The sequence below is a fragment of the Drosophila mauritiana genome, chromosome 2L (genome assembly GCF_004382145.1).
Source record: "Drosophila mauritiana strain mau12 chromosome 2L, ASM438214v1, whole genome shotgun sequence".
Lineage (NCBI taxonomy): Eukaryota > Metazoa > Arthropoda > Insecta > Diptera > Drosophilidae > Drosophila > Drosophila mauritiana.
In genome coordinates this window covers 8,328,243-8,345,932 of record NC_046667.1, presented here as the reverse complement: position 1 = coordinate 8,345,932, position 17,690 = coordinate 8,328,243, and the positions used below count along the sequence as shown (strand labels likewise).

Sequence of the window (17,690 nt, the reverse complement as noted above, 5' to 3'; positions counted from 1 at the left end):
GTATTATGTAATGGCAATTTATTAATGAAACGAAAGAAACGATACGAATGAATCGATACAATAAATATCAATTTAAATATCAACGCGCATATGCTGAATTAATCATCGTTCTTATCAAGTTTATTTTGTTTGTTCCTAATGACAGACTAAACCAATATATTTGTTTTCGGGTTCTAGTAACCTCAAGTCAAGTTTGGGACGGCTCAGTCTAGGTGCTAAATGTTCCACAGCAATCAGATGGGATTTCTGCAAAGGGATGCAAGTTAATTATAGTTTGCAGTAACTTTTCAAATTCAATTACTTACTGTCTGTTGGTCCCCAGCCCAGTGGCACACCCAGGCGACTGTTCTCCTGCTTAAGCCACTGGTAGAGCGGTTCAAAGTACTCCAGCAGAGCGGCTGGGTCCATTTCCGTTTCGCCTGTGAACTCCTCCAACACCTCCTTCCAATGGCGGGAGTTGCCCTTTGAGAGGAACTGGCTCAGAGATCGTCCAGCTGCCTTGCTCCCAAATATATCACAGTTGTCCAGAGTCAGGCGACTGTTGTTGGGCGCATATTGTCCGGCCTTGCGGCACAGAGCCTTGTGGAACTGAAACTGGAAGATGTGGGCGGCAAAGTAGCGCAGGTATTCCACATCTGCATCAATGTGGTACTTGGCTGGCGGATCAAAGTCCTTTTCGGTGCGGAATACTGGTGGCTCGACGCCGCCAAACTCGGAGCGCATCTGCCAGAAGCCGCAGTTCCATTGCGACTCATCTAACTCATTGCGAAAAACGGCATAGCGATACTTATCCACGGCGTAGCCAAAGGGCAGGAAGACAATCTTGGAGAGGGCCTGCTTGAACAGCTGATTGATTCGACTCTTTTCGTCTAGTCTACCATTTTCGATCAGACCAATGGCCTTCAAGTGCTTGGCCGACATCACCGATAGAGCTATCACATCGCCCACAGCTTCATGGAAGCCAGGATTGGGAGCTCCCCGGTAGACAGCCGGCTGTTGCTCGTACTGCAGATAGTACTGAATGTGTCCAAGCTCATGATGCACTACATAAAAGTAGTGGCTATCCACTTCGGTGCACATCTTGATCCTTACATCGCTGTCTTGGTAAAAGTCCCAGGCGGAAGCGTGGCAAACCACCTGACGATCGTCGGGACGGGTGAGCACACTCAGATTCCAAAAACTGGAAGGCAGCGCGCGCATTCCGAGCGACTGGAAGAACTGATCACCCAGCTCAAACAGCTTTTGCACCGTATATCCCTGCTTCTCCATTTCGCCCTTCACGTCCACAAACGGCTTCTCCGGATAGGGAGTAAACAAATCGAGCAGCTCGTTCCACGACTGACCCCACATGTTGCCCAGCAGGCTTATAGGTATGTTTCCCTCCGCCGGCATCACATCCGGACCGTAGTGCTGCCGCAAACGAAAGCGAACATAGCCATGGAGCTGTCGGTAGAAGGGCAGCAGCTGCTTAAATGTGGCATCCAGTTGTCGCTCAAAGTCCGGGTCCTCGTAGAACTGCACCCAGTAGTCGGCATAGGAGCGGTGACCTTTAAGTAGACAGAAATAATACATTATAGGCATGATTTTAAATGTGAATTCTATTAATATTAAATCGAAAGCATTTGCAAAAAAACTAAGTTTTGCAAAGTCTGAAAAAGTGATAACCTCTATTAACCTAATATTAAAAAATACTATTGTATACAAAACTATTGCCAGACAGTTGGTAGTAAATTATTTTTAGAATTAATATAAGTTTTAATATTTAGTGAGATAATGGTATAAAACTGTGAAGTGAAGTGTGAAGTCTTATAAGTAGAAATTTTTCTTCTTAAAGTTGGATCACCCTAACTTTCTTATATCACGACATTGTAAAGGGCACTGAAAATACTTAAGTACTTAACCACAGATAAATGTCAAGTGGATAAGCCATTTCTCTCTGTGCTGGCCGAACCAATTTTTCCCGATTCGGGTCAGACATGGGGTTATCTAGGCGTCCATCACTTACCATTCAACTGAGATGCCTTGCGCGTCAGTCGCACGTACTCGGCGAAGTTCTGCCGCATGGGAGTTCCGGACTTATCGTGCCACTCCCGCCAATACCAAGCCAGTTCGGCAGGATCACGACTGTGGGACAGACGCTCCTGGATGTGCGGCTCGAGGGTGAGGGAGCAATCACTGCGATTGGTGTAGGAGCACACGGTGACGGTGGCATAGTTCGTCTGCATCGAACTGATGGCATTCTGCAGGGCCAGGTAGTCGTCGGCATTCAGGGCGGATGCACCCAGTTTGGATAGGTGCTCGGCCTGTCGTCGTATATCCGCATCCTCGGACTGAATGTAATCGGAGGCCTTTATCTGCTGCGCCAGGCGCTTATTCAGCTCCGCATTGCGGGCATACACTTCGATCATGGCCTGCCGGTTCGCCTCCGTTACATTGGTGTTATAGTTGTAGCCGGACAGGAATTCCTCGTGGAAGCGCCTTCGCAGTTGTTCATTTTCCAGCTCGAAGAACCTGCGCGCCTCCAGCACCGATGCCGAGCAGCTATTGCCCATGGACAGACCATGGGGTAGCTAATGAAATATATATATGTGTTTAAATATAGAACATAATCGAATTCCTTGCAGTTTGTGTTCGCATATAACTCACCCACAACATGATGACCAGCAATAAGACTGTTATATTGCATGCCCCCATCTCTGGCGCCTTTCCCGGGTCAAGCCGCGCTTATCTCAGCTACTTTGCACTATAAATTTTTAGTTATACGGACCCAAAACTAGGACGTATTCAATCCAGATTGCTTTGTCTTCCCGTCGCCGCTGCTGCTCTGGAGATACTGACTGCTCGCTGCGACGGAGTACGGATTTTATACTCGTAGGAGCGTTCGCGAGAGTGTACGCCGTCTCGCATTCATACACAATCACAAGAGTGTGCGTGTTCCGAAATTTTACACCTGCCCGCCAATCTAGCTGCTTTGCTTTATACCTTTCTTGTTGTCTGCATTATCGGCGGCTTGGCTTGAGCGCCGCTCAGCTGTTGAGTGCACCGCTAACGGTATTTTGTACACCAAACTCAAATGTAGTCAGCTGATATTGCATTGCAAAGCCGTTAATCGTAATCGTGCAGGGTATTCGTTGAAAATTACGGGATTTTATATTTGCATCAAAGTTTTGTTCTACAAAGTAGCCATAAATTAAATTATTTAAATTATTATAAAGAACGGCTAAGAACAATATCATACAATAGAAATAGGCTCGAGCATATCTTTATTTTCTTTTATCTTTATTTTAAACAATTGATACAATGAAAATCGTTATAATATCGATCAAAAGAGGACCCTTGACAATCGGATTAAATACTTGGAAAATCGGCCACCGGAGACGGCAGGGTAACCTCAATGCTCCTAATGTTATTATTAGCAATTAGACTGTACAAGATCCACACAATCTTTCCGAGAGCAAGGCACAGTACAAGTTGAAGGAAGCGATGCAATACGTAAAACCTGGAACAGCCATGAATGTTAGATGGAGCAACAATCGAATCTGAATTCTATGCACCTGAATAAACGCTTTTTCGCTACTTCCAAGGTGTCCCAGGATTCCTTGAAAAGGAACACCCGCATTCCGGACAAGATGCGACTGTAGTACTCCTCCCAGTTAAGAGTGGCCATGTCGAACGGAAATATACTCCTGTCCTCCGGCGACATGGAATCCCATAATTGGTTGGTATTCTTCATATCCATCTCGTATGTTTTTCCGTTGAAGGGAAACAGAAGCAAAAGTGCTTCGTGGATCTTTTGATAGCTCCTCATCAGAATTGGCTTTTTACCTTGGATACGTAGGAGGAGATCGAAGAAGAAACCAGGAATCAGATGATAGAATATGCACCCCAGCTTAAACAACCAAGGGCAGGTGGTAAAGTGGGCAAATGGATACCAAATCGTTTTGGTCACCGGAATCTTATGGTTATGAGCGATGCCCAACTTGACCGCTTCCCCAAAGGTAATGGAATTTGACTTGGCTGTGGCGAGTGTATAGATGGGCGGCGGCTTCTTCGCCGCCAACTGAGAGGACGATGGCGATTCGGAATTCTTTGCCACCTGCCATCCAGAAGCCAGCGCCACGTTGGCACAATAGTCGCCAGGAACTACTAAAGCATCGGCCTTAGGATTGACATACAACAGGCGAAGGATCCCATGGGCATTGCCGTATATCAAGGCTACGATTCCGTGAAGGTTGTCAATCCATCCAGACATCGGCTCCTTGAAATTCGCCAAAACTGCAAGGCACAAAGATGATAATGTTAACTAACTAACTAACTAACTCAAACTTTCTTCTTTCTATTTGTCGGATCCAACTAAATCACTTACTTATCGCAGGACGAAAGACGCAGATAGGCAGGTCCTGACCCTCCATCTGGATCACCTGCTCGGCCAGTGCCTTGGTATAGGTATAGGTGTTCGGAAACTTTCCCATCAGAGCCGGAGCCATTTTGTCCATCAGATCTGGGCTCAAAGTCTCGTTGAATTCGAGCACCTTGGCCACCGGGCACGATAGGTGCTCCGGATAGAAACGCTCCTCAATGTACTGCGAGGGGCAGTTGGAGAAGGCCGTGGAGATATGGACGAAGGCTTTCAAGCCTTTCATCTCCTTGGCCAGTTGAATCAAAAGGCGCGTTGCACGCGTATTGATATTCAAAGCCCTGTGAAGCGGCTCCACGAAGCGAATGGAGGCGGCACTGTGGATGATCACCTGCACATCAGCGGTCACCATCCTGCGATCCCCGTCGCTGAGACCCAGACCGGGTTCGCTGCAGTCTCCCGAAATGGGTGTCACCAACTTTAGGGCCCCCGGTTTAGCCTTGAGTAGGATCTCAAAAACCTGAAAAAGATCAGCATTCAACCTGAATTAATATCATACGAATATGGAAGTCACTATAGGATGGGCACCCACATCCTTATCATCATCTTCTTGGACTCACCGGCTCATCTTTCCAGGCCTGGAATCGTCCTTCCACAGTGTCATTCTTTTTGGGCCTAACTAATAGATAAACTCGCCTTACATCCGTTGAACGGAGGAGCTTTTCAATGATCACTGAAATTTGGATTATAACATATATTAGTTTTGGATTTAGTATCTAGAGATATATGAACTTCTTGTATAGCTTTACCTTTTCCCAGAAATCCTGTGCCTCCGGTTACAAAAACTGATTTGTCTCTGTAAAACTGCAATATGTCAGTCTGCATTTTGGATTGAAATGATATTGGTTCTGTCGGCTCGCCTACAACAATGAGCAGTGCTTTCACTATTTATTCCATTTATAATCGAATGCTAATGATCTGTTTGTGTCCACCAATGGGCTTCAATTATTCAATCTGTTACATTTTGTATTTGATTACTTAATTGAAATACGAAGGTGGAAAACCGATAGAATTGATCGAAAACATATTGTAAGGATTAGTTTTCTGGAACGGAATTTAATTAAAAGGATATATAGAAGAAATATAATCTGGCTTCCTGATTTTCCGAAGTAGTTTTATGATAGCATTATGTGTTATGCGTCCTACAAGAAGTTTAAGACTTTTTAAAAATAGTTAATTTCGATATCCTTGTACCAATATTTATAGACAACAAATCCATAGTTTCTTCACCTGTACGAAGAAATATATCTAAGGATATGCAAAGCATTTGTGTCCGTACTTTTCCACTTTTATAGGCCCCCATTAGAACCCGGAAGACATAATTCTATCGAATTTATCATTATATTCAACGAAAGCAGACAGAATTGAATTATTCATTTTATTACACCAGCCTGGAATTTGTGATAACAAGACATACGTAAGGGCTTAGGTAAATAAGGTAAATAGAAAAAGCAATGCATTGCAGGAGAAACAAAGAATAAATCTACATATATAGTGGAACGTTTATCATTCGTCGGATTAGTATATGGGAAAATTTGGGTCTATATTGCTCGTCCAGGCGTGCAGACCGCCAATCAGGTCTCGAACGAAATGCGTGGGGAATCGATTTCGCAAATGCTGAACGGCGATCTGCGAATCATTACCCCGACGGCAGAGCAGTACGACGGGAAGTTCCTTGTCCTCCAACTGCTTGCCAAGCCGCTTAAGATAGCTGTCGTCTAGGATCTCTACCAGTGGCACATTCACAGCCTCGGGTAGCTGGCAAATCTCGAATTCTGCAGTTTGCCGCACATCGATAAGCAGATGTGGTTTAGCCTGGATCTTGCGATGGTACTCCTCCACGGACAAACGCTCATCCGTCGAGATAAGTAGCGTAGGATTGTTCTTGTCGGTTGCATGCATACCGCAAAACATTTCGTAGTTGATTAGCTCCGTGATCAGCGGCTGGGCGGAGCACATATGGCAGTTGGGTCGCTTGCTGCGTATGCGAATATTGCGAAACACGCAGCTACTGCCATCGAAGATTAGAAGGCGTCCGGCGAGGACATCTCCTATTCCGACAATCACCTTGATGGCCTCCAGGGCCTGCATGGCGCCAATTGTACCGGTAACAGCACCCAGGACTCCGCCATCTCCGCAATTGGTGACTGCTTCTGGCGGTGGAGGCACTGGGAAGATACACCTGTAGCAGGGCCCATTGCCATAGTTGTAAACAGTAAGCTGACCGTCCATCTTGAGGGCACTCCCGGAGACAAGGGGTTTGTTCAGCATGACGCAGGCATCGCTGAGTAGATAACGGGTGGGCACGTTGTCGGTGCAGTCCAGAACCACGTCGTAGCCTCGTATGATGTGCATGGCGTTGTGAGGGTACAGCATCCTGGAATGGCAATGGATCTCGCAGTGCGGATTCAGTTCGTTCAGTGCTATCCTCGCCGATTCAGCCTTGGACATACCACACCGGTCCTCGGAGTGCAGGATCTGGCGGTGAAAGTTGCTCCGCTCCACTTCGTCGTAGTCGACAAGCCCCAAGTGTCCGCATCCGGCTGCCGCCAAGTATTGCGCCGCGGGACATCCCAATCCGCCCATTCCCACAATCAGGACAGAGCTGTTTTTCAGCTTTAGTTGTCCCTGGACGCCGAAATCGGGCAGTATAAGCTGGCGGCTGTATCGCGCAATATCGTCGTTGGTCAACTTGGTGTGAACTGTACCACCAGGCGATTCCAGATCATTTCCAACGACCTCCTGCGCTGACCTTGTGGCGAAGGAAACCGAGTCTTCCAATTCTCGCAGGCACTGCTCCTTCTGGTTGAGCGATGCGCGCAGGTCGGCGATCTCCCGCTTGAGCATGGTTCGCTCGGAATCTACAGCGGATTCCATCATTGTTCTGCTGGTGATGAATGTTGCGTTGCTCAGTCCAATAAACAATTTTAAAGAAATGTCTCTGACAGCAATCAGCTGATGAATGTCGATTACACTTACCGGCATTTTCGATTACCCACTGATTCCATTACTTGTACACAGAGCAATACCTATAACAAATTGTATTACAGCCCAAATTTAAGAAGTGACACAATTATAAAATTCGGTTACTTTTTACCGTAGCTACCAATTTGTATTCATATATTTCTTTTTACTAATTAGGTACAATAAGTCAATACATTTTCCAACACTGGCGGCTTGCCAGCGAAAACAGCTGTTCTGTTCGTGTTTCTTCACCCATTTTCAGGCAGTGTTTACAATTATCTAATCGTAAATTAAAACATAGCCATGTCCTGGCTGGGAAGTACGATTCAAAAGCTTGGAAGAGCCACGCTTCTTGCTGTGGGTGGAAAACCCCTGGCTCCGATGGCATCAACCAGCTACAACGTGCGGCAGTTATCCCATGCCGAGCGACGAGCACGCGGTCCCACTGTTCGGCGCTATGGATATGAGGAGAAGATCTTCAAGAGCGGACTACTTCCCCATGTGGACAATGGACAAAAGCTGCCCATGCCGGTGTATCGCCCGAAGAATGCCTGGTCAAAGAAACGTGCATTGTTTGGCCAGAACGACTACATTGACATCCTGGGCAACGATCGTCTGCATCCAGTCAAGGTGCTCTACTCCCTGCCATCCTGGCTGCGCGGCGTCTCCGGCAATGAGTACCAGGTGCTTCTCCGTAAACGTAAGCTGCTCGAGAAGTCCAAGTATCCCATCGCCCGACCCACCAAGTGGCGGGAAATGGAGAAGCGCATCCTGTACTTGTATAGGTTCCTCAACCGCAAGACGAAGACGGGCTATTCACATCAGTAAAAAACCATTACAATCAAATAAAATATTTTGTTTAATCTGATATTGTTCGGAGTTAACTTATCTTAAGAGTATGCTCGGCTGCCATTAGGAAGCGCATTCTGCATCTGTACAAAGTTCCTGGATTCTGTCCGTCATACTGATACTGTTTATGCTTACTTTAAGACTATCCTCGCTTCCTCGCCATCGATCAGAATCTTCTGACCATTGAACAGGCAGAACTCACGTTTAACGTGCGCGAACAGCAGATCGGTGATAAGAAATATCTGGCCGGTGGAAAACGCAAGAGTGGCACCGAAATAGAAATTGGCATTTGCCGAGCCTGCATAGATCCACAAGTGCCAAAGGGCTCCCATCATAGATAAAGTGACCAGGAAGAACGTGAAGACCACAAAGCCATGGGCCATGACTGAAACGAATTACCAAAGTGCTTAGCAGTTGAACTTACAACGTGAGCTAAAGTTATTTGTAAGTTATTACATTTCCAACATCTTTTCCACAGCGGAAGCAAGGCCAGATAAAAGCCGACATCGCCCAGGCTGGGATACGCCCTAAAAACGGCCATTAGGGCCACCAATACCGTGGCTAGCAGTAGGGGCTCCTTGCGCAGCTTAATACTTAGTGGCACCAGGTATAATACGGTGGCATTCAATTGGAATGTAATTAGGAACATGGTGCGGAAGTGCTCAAACATTTCAGTAAAAAAGTACCAGAACAGACCGATATTTGGTTGTAGATCACGGAAATAAAATCTGTAAGATAGTTAAATACGTAAAAACACAAACAGATAATCCTAATATTTAGCTAATAGTTATAGTTCTTGCTTACATGAAACCCAACGTTCCATCCAGGAAGTTCCAGCTGTTCAGCACAAAATAGTTCGCAACTGCCACGATTAGACAACCAACGATAAAGAGCACTGCTATAGCCACACCCCTTCTGACCGAGTTCCGTGAAAAGACCAAGAGAAGTGGTGCTATCAGTACAATGGGATAGAAGCTGCGGACGGTCTCGAACGCGAGGACTAGAAGGCATGGAATGAGCATTCCCTTCACGAGGCAGTAGAAAAAGAACGCCAGGAACAGATTGCTTATCACGGTAGAGGTCATGCCAATGCAGCTCATAACAGTCAGTGGATTGAAAAGATATGCCACGATCACAAGTTCCGGAATGTCAAGCTTGTCCAGCGGGCCAAACTGCAGCTCTTCCGTATCCTTGGCATACTCCTTTCGCTCTACGTCCTGCAGGTCCTGCTTTTGCTTCACGAATCTCAAACTCATCGCATAAAGCAGAGCGGCCGTGCAGATATCCAGGATTATGTAGAATATGGGCAAGAAATGCGGGTATTTTTGAAACAATCCGGATAGCGCGCTGAGTATTAGCGGCGATTCGTGTACCAGGTCGCCCAGATAGGGATCAATGCCACTCTGTAGAAGGAATATCCCCTCTTGCACTGCAAGAATAACTCCATTCAGACTTGTGCATCTATGTGATGTCTACTTTGTTTACTCACTGCGCTTGTGTGAATTCAAAGGTGTCGCGAACTCCACTCGGTTGCCAATCATCGGAGCCAGCGGCGTGCGACAGAAGTAGAAGCGCACGGCGCCGCCCAGCAGGAGCAGTTTAAAGAACTTCGAATCCATCTTCTAGTTGGGCATAGTTTTTGTGAACGGACTCCGCCTGTAAAAAGCCGCCTACAGCTGGCTTGGTGGTGGCACAGACCTCCGATAAGTTATCGATTTCCTTGTCACGATATACGGCTTCTGGTCTGCCGTTTAAGCAATTATGATTTTTGAAAACTTCTTTTTCCTCAAGTTAAATATATATATTATTTTTGGAATAACAAGTTATGGCTCAAAACAGGATTTCCAACCCACATACAGTTTTTAAGCCTGGAAAAACTTGTACTGTACTGGTCACGCGCTCATCTCTATGTATCTGTTCCATCTCTCACCAACTAGTTGTTGTTTTTGGACCCGCTCTTGCACTCGAATTGTTGAAATATATATTTCATTTAATTAAGCACAGAAAGCAATAGTAAAAATGATTGGCAGTAAAAAATCCAAGGAGGCGAATGTCTTCAAGGAAATCGCAGAGAACTTCGAGCAGCTGACCAATAATCCAGAGCGTTTTCTCCAGTTTGTTTTACTTCCAAAGACCGCGCACGTGTTTTTTTCAAACGTAGTCTAAACAATTTATATTTCAGGCCACAGCCGGAACAAGTGAAGGCAATCGAGCAGCTTATCCAGCAGACATACGCCGTTAGCATCAGCGGGGATGTGGCTAACAAGAAGGAACTGCTGCCGGAATTGGTGCTGGAGCAAATGGACGAGGAACAGATCTGGCAGCAACTGGAGATGCGTAACGAACTGGTGTTCCAACAGGTGCTGGAGCAAACCGCCACGCTGACGGCGATGCGCGAGCAGCATCTAGGCATCGAACTGGACGATGGTGAGGAAAAGGAGGAAGAAGACGAAGTACTACAAGCTGAAGACTCAGGCGATGAGGAAGAAGATGAGATATCAGACTTCAGCGACGAGGATGGAGGGCTACAAAAGCAGAAGACCGCGCCGCCGAAAGACAAACGAAACAAGCGAGTACGCAACTCTGTGGTGGACGATACCTTTTTCAAGTTGGAAGAGATGAATGAGTTCCTGGAGCAGGAGGATGCCAAGGAGATGCGCCGCCTGAACAGCAAGAACCGCGTTGAGCAGGCCGATGATATAGATCATTTTGCAGAGGATTTGGGCCTTGGCGAAGATGAGGAGGACGATGAGGAGGCCAATGTCAACTATGCGGACTTCTTTGACATGAATGAGGAACTGACAGAGCATGCTAAAAAGATTAACAAAGGCAAACAGAAAGATTTCTTCAATGAAAACGAGAGTGAAAATGAACCGGATGAGGATGAAAATCCCAAAGATGGCGATTCTGATCAAAGCGAAGGAGGCGAGGACGACGATGAACCAGAAAACGATCAAGATCCAGATGAGGCGGCCAGCGAAATAGATGAGTCCGAATTTGTCGCAAAAAGTGGTATAGAACCCGCCAGCGATTCAGACTCGGACTCGGAGAAAGAAGAGGAGGAGCCACAACTCGCAGAGCCACCGTCCCAATCATCCAATGAGATGAGAGAGGCTCGTTTGTTCCAACGCATCCGCGACTACGAAGACGTTGTCCTGGGCGAGAAGCCTTGGCAGCTCAAAGGCGAAGTAAAGGCAACCAATCGGCCCCAGAACTCATTGCTTGAGGAGATTCTCGACTTTGATTCGACCACCAGGCCAACGGCGCCAATCACGGAAGAGGATAACCGCTCCATCGAGGACATAATTAAGCAGCGTATTCGCGACAAAGCATGGGACGATGTGGAGCGCACTGTGCGACCGGTGAACACCCCGCAAGAGTACAGAAAACAACTTGTGCTTGACCAGGAGAAATCAAAACAATCGCTGTCGCAGATCTACGAGGCGCAATATCAGCGCGAAATGGAAAAACTCGATCCCAATCACGATGCCGATGACAAAACTGGTCCGGAACCGAAAGAACACCAAGAAATCAAGCGGGCAATGCGTTCCCTGTTCCTGAAACTGGACGCCCTTTCCAACTTCCACTTCACGCCGAAACCGGTGGCGCCAGAGATCAAGATCGTAACGAACACACCAGCAGTTCACATGGAAGAGGTGGCCCCGCTGGCGGTGAGCGATGCCAAGCTGCTGGCACCCGAGGAGGTGTTCCGCGGACCCAAGCACGCTCCACTTGGCAAGACCGAACGCGATCGAACGGACAAGAACCGCGAGCGCCGCAAAAAGAAGCAAAAGCAGCGGGCCATCCACTCGGCTCTGGAGCAGCGCGAGCTTCAGCGAGCCAAGGAGGGCAAGGCGCCCACAAAGAAGGAAGCGGATGCCAAGCTGCTCAAGACAATTACCAAGAATCGCAATGTTCAAAAGGTATATACAATTTTACTTTATCTCTGTTTTATGTTTTGTATTTAAGTGCTGTTCTTGAGCGATTTTGAGTTCTAAATGAATCCAACTTTAAACGATTTTCTTACAGATCAATGCCAGCAGCAACGACCAGGGAGCTCTGAAGTCCTCAAAGGCTTTCTTCCACAAACTGCAGGATACAGCAGCGGCTACAGCATCCAAAAAGCGACCGAAAAAGGATACCGCCAAGGCGGATGCCAAGAAGCTGAAGCTTTAAACGTACACGTTAGGACTTCTTCATATTGTAATTGCCTTAAGCCAGCAAAGTTTTCTCGTCTCCAGTCACGTGCCAGAAAGTTGTCACAAGCACACACGTATGCCCACATAGCAATCCTTGTTGCAAGAATATCTTTAGCATGTACTGTGTGTCTGGGGAGTCCCCAATTTGGTGCTCCATGGGAGATGCCATGTGTCGGTACTTTTAATGTTCCATGTGCGCGGATCCTTCGTATGAGTATGTGATGCGTGGGCGCTTTGTGTGTGGCGGCGTGTGAGTCAAGGGCATTCTGTGTCCTGTTGAGGCGATTAGGCACGCGTGCAGCTTGCGGAATTTGACTATTTTTAGAATTATTTACCTAAAATAACTGTTTGCTATGTAAATAGTACCCTAATTAAAGAGAGCAAAGCAAGTAACGTAACCAATAGCAATGTTCATGTTCTTTTCTTGAATTGGAGTAAAAATATTCAAATCGAGTTGATATTTTATGTTAATGTAACAAATCTTTGAATCTTTTTTATTATTTCTTTGGTCACAAAATTATTTTGGTTTTTTGGTACCTTGCTCAATGTATTATTGTTTTTAAGATGAGTTTGGAAAACATGTGTATATATACTTTCTATCGTCATCAACAGCCGGTTCTCTGTGCATGGCTGTCTCTACAAATATAAGTAATTTTTATATTACAAAATTAAAAAATTTAATTTCATCTTTTGGCGCTAAACATAAAAGAGAACTAGAGATGGCATTCAAATGGGAATCGATATGCTTGAGCAAAAGGGGTGTGTATTGGCTAAAGTTGTAAACGTGCTTGAGACATCGGTAATCGAAATAGTTCCCGATATCGCCTGTAGCTACGTTTTGCGCATCTGAATATATCGATATTATAGCGTAGCACGTGTGGTTGTGCTGCATTTTAAATATAGTTTTGCTCGAGTTTTTACGCATCTGTCAAAAAAGCAGAAATTAATATGGTTAAAGTACAGAAGCCGCAGCCCAAGTCGCTGAACAAGAGCGCTAGCATCGAGGGAGTGGTTAAGAAGAAGGGCAAACCGGAAAAGACCAAGAAACTCGCCACAGACGCTACTCTGGAGTTGGCCAGCAACAAAAAGGCAAAGAACGCGGCTCCGGTGAAAAAAGATGCCATCAAGAAGGAGCCGGAGGTGTCCAAGAAGGGCGCCGAGAAGAAGCAGTCAAAAGCGGCCAAGCGGCCACTAATTTTGGCTCCTCCTGAGTCGCCGGCTGCTCCCCCACCGGCGGCGAAGAAGTCTAAGGCAAAGTCTGCCGCTTCTGGCGCTTCGGACGGCAAAAAGATCGAAGCCAAAAAACCTTTGATTTTGGCTCCTCCGGAATCCCCTGTGCCACCGAAAAAGCAAGTGAAAAAGACTAAAGCTGCTCCTGTGGAAGCCAAAAAAGAGCAAGCACCAGCAAAGAAGTCTGTGCAAGATCCCGTACCTTCTATAAAGAAGGTTCCTGCAGCTAAAAAGTCAGGACAAACTGCTGTACAAACGAAAAAGACTGTGAAACCCGAAAAACCCGGAAAACAAGCAGCACCAGCCAAACCAGCAAAGGCTCAGCCCGCTTCGCAGCTCCAAAAGAAGGCAAAGGCGGTGCAAAAGTTGTCTAAGCCTGCCAATGCACCCAAATCCAAGAAGCCCCTCGGCAAGTCCAAGCCTGGTCAGGCCAAAGACAACGCTGTCAACAAAGAGCCTGCCAAGTCTAAAAAACCAGTTGAGCTGACCTTCGAATTGAAGTCCTTTGACGAGAAGCGGTTCCATGAGATCGTCAATGAAAATAATGTGACGAAGGTGTGCGAGGCATTGAAGTCTGTTGTCTCCAAGGAGGTGGAAAAGAAGAAGAACACCTCGATCTTCTCTGATTACCGCTACATTCTGCAAGTTTGCAGCTACAAGATCGCCAGCTGCCCAAAGCGCATGGTCAAGTTGAATCTGAAGCATTCGTTGGTGGGCAAGGACGACGATGTGGCTCTCATCGTGCCAGATTTGCAGCGTGGAGCCAAGTTTGACTATGATCCCACCAAGCAGCACTACGAGGACATGTTGCGAGAGGCCGGTGTGAAACAGCGCCTAACTATCGTTCCATTCAATCAGCTGCGCAACGAGATGGGTTCCTTTGAGGCCAAGCGCAAGTTCCTCAACAGCTACGACTACCTGTTGTGCGACGGTCGGCTGTCAGGACAGGCTACTGCCTTTTTGGGCAAGGTAAGAAATTCTGCCTGCTAATGAGTGGGTTCCAGGAAGACAAATCACCTTCCTTTGTCCGCAAATAGATCTTGTGGAAGGTCGCGAACATTTGTATGTATTTTTTAAAGGTATTCATATATGCAACTTCGGATTACTTATCTAAATCAGGGTATCCTTCGCAATGTTTTATAATGAAAGGAGATTAAACAAGCTATTTTAAATGTTATACTCTTACAAATTTTAAAAGATTTTTCAAACCGGGCGATTTTATAGAAATCTAGCAAGAACTTTAATACAACTTATTAGCTATTTTCTTAATTTGCAATACCAATGCCTTCTCCATTTGTAGAACACCCAGAAGCCCCGCAATGTGCTCCACTCACTGCGTCTGAGCAAGGACAACGATAAGCTGCCACAGGAGGTGACACGTGCCCTCACCCGCACCGCATTCAGGCAGTTGTCCAAGGGCGATCTAACTGCCGTTCCTGTGGGCAACCACGAGATGACCGCCAAGCAGTTGTCTGAGAACATTCTGCTGGTGATCAAGCAGCTCCAGGAAGTTTATGCGGGTGGACTGGCCAACATTCGTTCGTTGTACCTAAAGATCGATATTACGGGCACCAGTGCACTGCCACTATATGTCAGCATGTGTGCACCACCGGAGGATGTACCATATGTTGTGGGTCCTCGCGAGCAGCGCATGCTCAAGCTTAAGAAGCAGGCCAATGAGGTGCTGTCCAAATTTGCCATGACCAAGGATGCGGAGTTCATTAAGCTCACTAGCGACCAGGTCAAGCGCAAGGCCCAGTTGCGCAAGGAGAAGGCAGCATTGCTGGCAGCTGATGCCGCTCCAAAGGACAATGATGGCGAGGACACAGCAGTGCCCACGAAAAAAGCTCGCAAGGATTCGGGCAGCGAAGGCGCAAAGGCCGAAGCCGAATCCGATGAGGAGGAGGAAGTTGAGGAGGCAGAGGACAGTGCCGGCGAAAGTGGCGATGAGGATGAGGAGGGAGATGATGGCGATGATACTGATGAAGATGACGATGACGATAATGAAGATGGTGATGATGACGATGAGGACGAGGAAGACGATGAGGAAGACGACGACGAGGAAGACGATGATGATGATGACGATGAAGAGTAATATGCTAGTATCATTGCTCTTCGTTAATTATAGGGTATTTCTATATACGCAAACCAATCTTGCTATAATTCCGTTTGCAATTTTTACAACAGTTTTAAGTAATAAACGAATGTTTTAAGTATGGAAACATAGTTCTTTTAATAACCATTTAGTAACATTCGCCAAAGTCAATCGCGCTTGCGGCTCGGTCTCAGCTTTGTGTGTATTCGCTGCAGACACTAGGATCTTTGTTGTGAGCTCTGGGCAGGATCTGAACGGCGAATAATATAATTATAGTAGCAAGGTATGTAGCTTTATGTTAATTTGTTGATCTTATTGCGAGTACAAGAATCAGCCGCCCAAATAATGCAATTCAATACATTACGATACTACTAGTCTTTCCCTCTTTTGATTCTCTATTTCAATATCAATTCAGTATTTTAAATTTTCCATTCAAACAAGTGTAATATTACTCATCCGCCATGATGGTTGTTTAATTACCATAACAATCAAAAATGATTAATATTCTGGGGAGATTCATTCTCGCACTTTGCATATTACATTATTGAACTAGGATCAAAATATTATATATTATAAAATATATATGCTTGAAAAAGATATCATCGCCCAATAACTGATTGAATATAATTTAATTTATGCAATTGTAATAGTATGCAAATATCGCATTTTAAATCGCTTATTGCCCAATGGCATGCAATCGATTTACATGAATATTCAGCCATAACGCATATCTGCATTCTATGAAATCAAGCATGGACCTTTTACCTTATGGTCGCCGATTTTGAATGCCTTTTCCAGATTGCCAGCTCGCGGAAAATGTCGCAAATTCCAGTTGACATATCGCGGCTCAAAGTGGATGCCAACAACCCTTCGTGGCATCCTTTGAGGTCATAAAATCCAAATATGCATTATGGCAACGGTCCTTGCCCAGCGGGAAGTTGCAACGTGTACACACAACAAAGTCAATTTTCATAATAACTGATTTATATGCATATGCATATACATATACATATAATATTCTCCTCGATTCCGAACAATCCATCTAGTGGGAGTACAGCAAAATGCAATTTCTTTGATGTCTCGTCTCTGACGAATTATGTATTCTGAGGAGTTTGACCAAAAGTAGCCATTCGCTTGCATAATTTCTCTTAATTAACCTGGCTCGCCAGAACTTTGACAGTCGAATGTTCTTATGTCCATAACTTCCCAGCTGTCTTGTCCAATTCCATCGCGCGAGATCCATTGAGCAAGGTCGCTGCTCCAGAGATTAGAATCACGTTCATGGTAACCGCCGAATAAGTATGGCAAAAACCAAATACCAAGCCGGACACGTCGTCGGAAGCAACAAAAACATTGTAAAGCTTTTATCAGCCCAAATTATCATTAGCCGCGTTCCCTGCGCCTGCCATAAAATCCATATATATGTATTTGTGCAGATAAACATGCATACTGCCATGGTGAATATGGGCGGTTAGGATTCCCTACATACGCATTTGGCATTTCCCCATTTCCGCTAGCCAACCTTTTTGGTACACATGAATTAGCATCGGTTGGAGCTCTGAAAAAATGTGGGTCAATGAAAGGACTTACATGGATTAAGGGATATTTAGCTAAGTTAGAAAACAAAAAGAACTTGCAATTCGTTAGCATTAATTGTGGAAATTAGCCAATACTCTATAAAAAGATACTTTCCTTAACATTAATGGATTCCAATTCATAGTTGTTTGTGGTAGTTTGAAAAATATTTCATAAGTACAAAATTGAATATTGAACATAATTTTTTAGACAGCTTAACATGTATTCACTATTTCGGATTGCCATAATTCAAATATCAACAGCAAGCATTCAATTTACATCAGTCAGTCCGGATATAGCCAATGATAAAACTTCCTTATCAGTATGGGGTCTCTTATCTCATTACGATATATGGCTTTTA

At 45.6% G+C, this 17,690-nt stretch overlaps 7 protein-coding genes across 7 annotated transcripts; 3 read left to right on the top strand and 4 right to left on the bottom strand.

The window, feature by feature from the left end:
* Window positions 1-3: 3 nt before the first annotated feature.
* On the bottom strand, window positions 4-3,030 carry LOC117150963 (angiotensin-converting enzyme-related protein). The gene is made up of 4 exons (XM_033318143.1): window positions 2,647-3,030; window positions 2,006-2,570; window positions 306-1,547; window positions 4-246 (listed from the first exon to the last, which is right to left on the bottom strand). Exons 1-4 carry the CDS (start codon window positions 2,692-2,694, stop codon window positions 209-211), a joined length of 1,893 nt encoding a protein of 630 aa, XP_033174034.1. The 5' UTR covers window positions 2,695-3,030; the 3' UTR covers window positions 4-208.
* Window positions 3,031-3,246: 216 nt separating this feature from the next.
* Window positions 3,247-5,620, bottom strand: LOC117150964 (fatty acyl-CoA reductase wat). Its single transcript, XM_033318144.1, has 5 exons — window positions 5,167-5,620; window positions 4,978-5,090; window positions 4,367-4,877; window positions 3,555-4,275; window positions 3,247-3,499 (listed from the first exon to the last, which is right to left on the bottom strand). The coding sequence occupies exons 1-5, from the start codon at window positions 5,240-5,242 to the stop codon at window positions 3,349-3,351; spliced, it is 1,572 nt and encodes a 523-aa protein (XP_033174035.1). The 5' UTR covers window positions 5,243-5,620; the 3' UTR covers window positions 3,247-3,348.
* A 161-nt stretch (window positions 5,621-5,781) lies between these two features.
* Window positions 5,782-7,489, bottom strand: LOC117150965 (adenylyltransferase and sulfurtransferase MOCS3). The gene has a single exon (XM_033318145.1). The coding sequence runs from the start codon at window positions 7,400-7,402 to the stop codon at window positions 5,936-5,938; it is 1,467 nt and encodes a 488-aa protein (XP_033174036.1). The 5' UTR covers window positions 7,403-7,489; the 3' UTR covers window positions 5,782-5,935.
* Window positions 7,490-7,593: 104 nt separating this feature from the next.
* On the top strand, window positions 7,594-8,249 carry LOC117150968 (39S ribosomal protein L51, mitochondrial). The gene has a single exon (XM_033318148.1). The coding sequence runs from the start codon at window positions 7,685-7,687 to the stop codon at window positions 8,207-8,209; it is 525 nt and encodes a 174-aa protein (XP_033174039.1). The 5' UTR covers window positions 7,594-7,684; the 3' UTR covers window positions 8,210-8,249.
* LOC117150966 (phosphatidylinositol glycan anchor biosynthesis class U protein) lies at window positions 8,223-9,910 on the bottom strand. The gene is made up of 4 exons (XM_033318146.1): window positions 9,720-9,910; window positions 9,035-9,659; window positions 8,687-8,958; window positions 8,223-8,615 (listed from the first exon to the last, which is right to left on the bottom strand). Exons 1-4 carry the CDS (start codon window positions 9,847-9,849, stop codon window positions 8,362-8,364), a joined length of 1,281 nt encoding a protein of 426 aa, XP_033174037.1. The 5' UTR covers window positions 9,850-9,910; the 3' UTR covers window positions 8,223-8,361.
* Window positions 9,911-10,159: 249 nt separating this feature from the next.
* LOC117147845 (U3 small nucleolar ribonucleoprotein protein MPP10) lies at window positions 10,160-12,833 on the top strand. The gene is made up of 3 exons (XM_033314914.1): window positions 10,160-10,344; window positions 10,413-12,153; window positions 12,260-12,833. Exons 1-3 carry the CDS (start codon window positions 10,250-10,252, stop codon window positions 12,404-12,406), a joined length of 1,983 nt encoding a protein of 660 aa, XP_033170805.1. The 5' UTR covers window positions 10,160-10,249; the 3' UTR covers window positions 12,407-12,833.
* A 450-nt stretch (window positions 12,834-13,283) lies between these two features.
* LOC117147397 (ribosomal L1 domain-containing protein CG13096) lies at window positions 13,284-15,881 on the top strand. The gene is made up of 2 exons (XM_033314271.1): window positions 13,284-14,628; window positions 14,960-15,881. Exons 1-2 carry the CDS (start codon window positions 13,378-13,380, stop codon window positions 15,752-15,754), a joined length of 2,046 nt encoding a protein of 681 aa, XP_033170162.1. The 5' UTR covers window positions 13,284-13,377; the 3' UTR covers window positions 15,755-15,881.
* The last annotated feature ends 1,809 nt before the right edge of the window (window positions 15,882-17,690 follow it).

What these genes read in the sequence shown, in the direction of transcription:
- LOC117150963 (XM_033318143.1), bottom strand. Translation starts at nt 2,694, where the DNA reads ATGGGGGCATGCAATATAACAGTCTTATTGCTGGTCATCATGTTGTGG. An exon ending in CAAGGCATCTCAGTTGAATG is followed by an intron (nt 1,548 to 2,005) that starts GTAAGTGATGGA and finishes GTCTACTTAAAG; the next exon opens with GTCACCGCTCCTATGCCGAC. An exon ending in GGGCTGGGGACCAACAGACA is followed by an intron (nt 247 to 305) that starts GTAAGTAATTGA and finishes ATCCCTTTGCAG; the next exon opens with AAATCCCATCTGATTGCTGT.
- LOC117150964 (XM_033318144.1), bottom strand. Translation starts at nt 5,242, where the DNA reads ATGCAGACTGACATATTGCAGTTTTACAGAGACAAATCAGTTTTTGTA. An exon ending in AGGCCTGGAAAGATGAGCCG is followed by an intron (nt 4,878 to 4,977) that starts GTGAGTCCAAGA and finishes GATCTTTTTCAG; the next exon opens with GTTTTTGAGATCCTACTCAA. An exon ending in GCGAAAAAGCGTTTATTCAG is followed by an intron (nt 3,500 to 3,554) that starts GTGCATAGAATT and finishes TGGCTGTTCCAG; the next exon opens with GTTTTACGTATTGCATCGCT.
- LOC117150965 (XM_033318145.1), bottom strand. Translation starts at nt 7,402, where the DNA reads ATGCCGGTAAGTGTAATCGACATTCATCAGCTGATTGCTGTCAGAGAC.
- LOC117150968 (XM_033318148.1), top strand. Translation starts at nt 7,685, where the DNA reads ATGTCCTGGCTGGGAAGTACGATTCAAAAGCTTGGAAGAGCCACGCTT.
- LOC117150966 (XM_033318146.1), bottom strand. Translation starts at nt 9,849, where the DNA reads ATGGATTCGAAGTTCTTTAAACTGCTCCTGCTGGGCGGCGCCGTGCGC. An exon ending in TTTGAATTCACACAAGCGCA is followed by an intron (nt 9,660 to 9,719) that starts GTGAGTAAACAA and finishes TTATTCTTGCAG; the next exon opens with TGCAAGAGGGGATATTCCTT. An exon ending in GATGGAACGTTGGGTTTCAT is followed by an intron (nt 8,959 to 9,034) that starts GTAAGCAAGAAC and finishes ACTATCTTACAG; the next exon opens with ATTTTATTTCCGTGATCTAC.
- LOC117147845 (XM_033314914.1), top strand. Translation starts at nt 10,250, where the DNA reads ATGATTGGCAGTAAAAAATCCAAGGAGGCGAATGTCTTCAAGGAAATC. An exon ending in AATCCAGAGCGTTTTCTCCA is followed by an intron (nt 10,345 to 10,412) that starts GTTTGTTTTACT and finishes TTTATATTTCAG; the next exon opens with GCCACAGCCGGAACAAGTGA. An exon ending in AGAATCGCAATGTTCAAAAG is followed by an intron (nt 12,154 to 12,259) that starts GTATATACAATT and finishes ATTTTCTTACAG; the next exon opens with ATCAATGCCAGCAGCAACGA.
- LOC117147397 (XM_033314271.1), top strand. Translation starts at nt 13,378, where the DNA reads ATGGTTAAAGTACAGAAGCCGCAGCCCAAGTCGCTGAACAAGAGCGCT. An exon ending in CTACTGCCTTTTTGGGCAAG is followed by an intron (nt 14,629 to 14,959) that starts GTAAGAAATTCT and finishes CTCCATTTGTAG; the next exon opens with AACACCCAGAAGCCCCGCAA.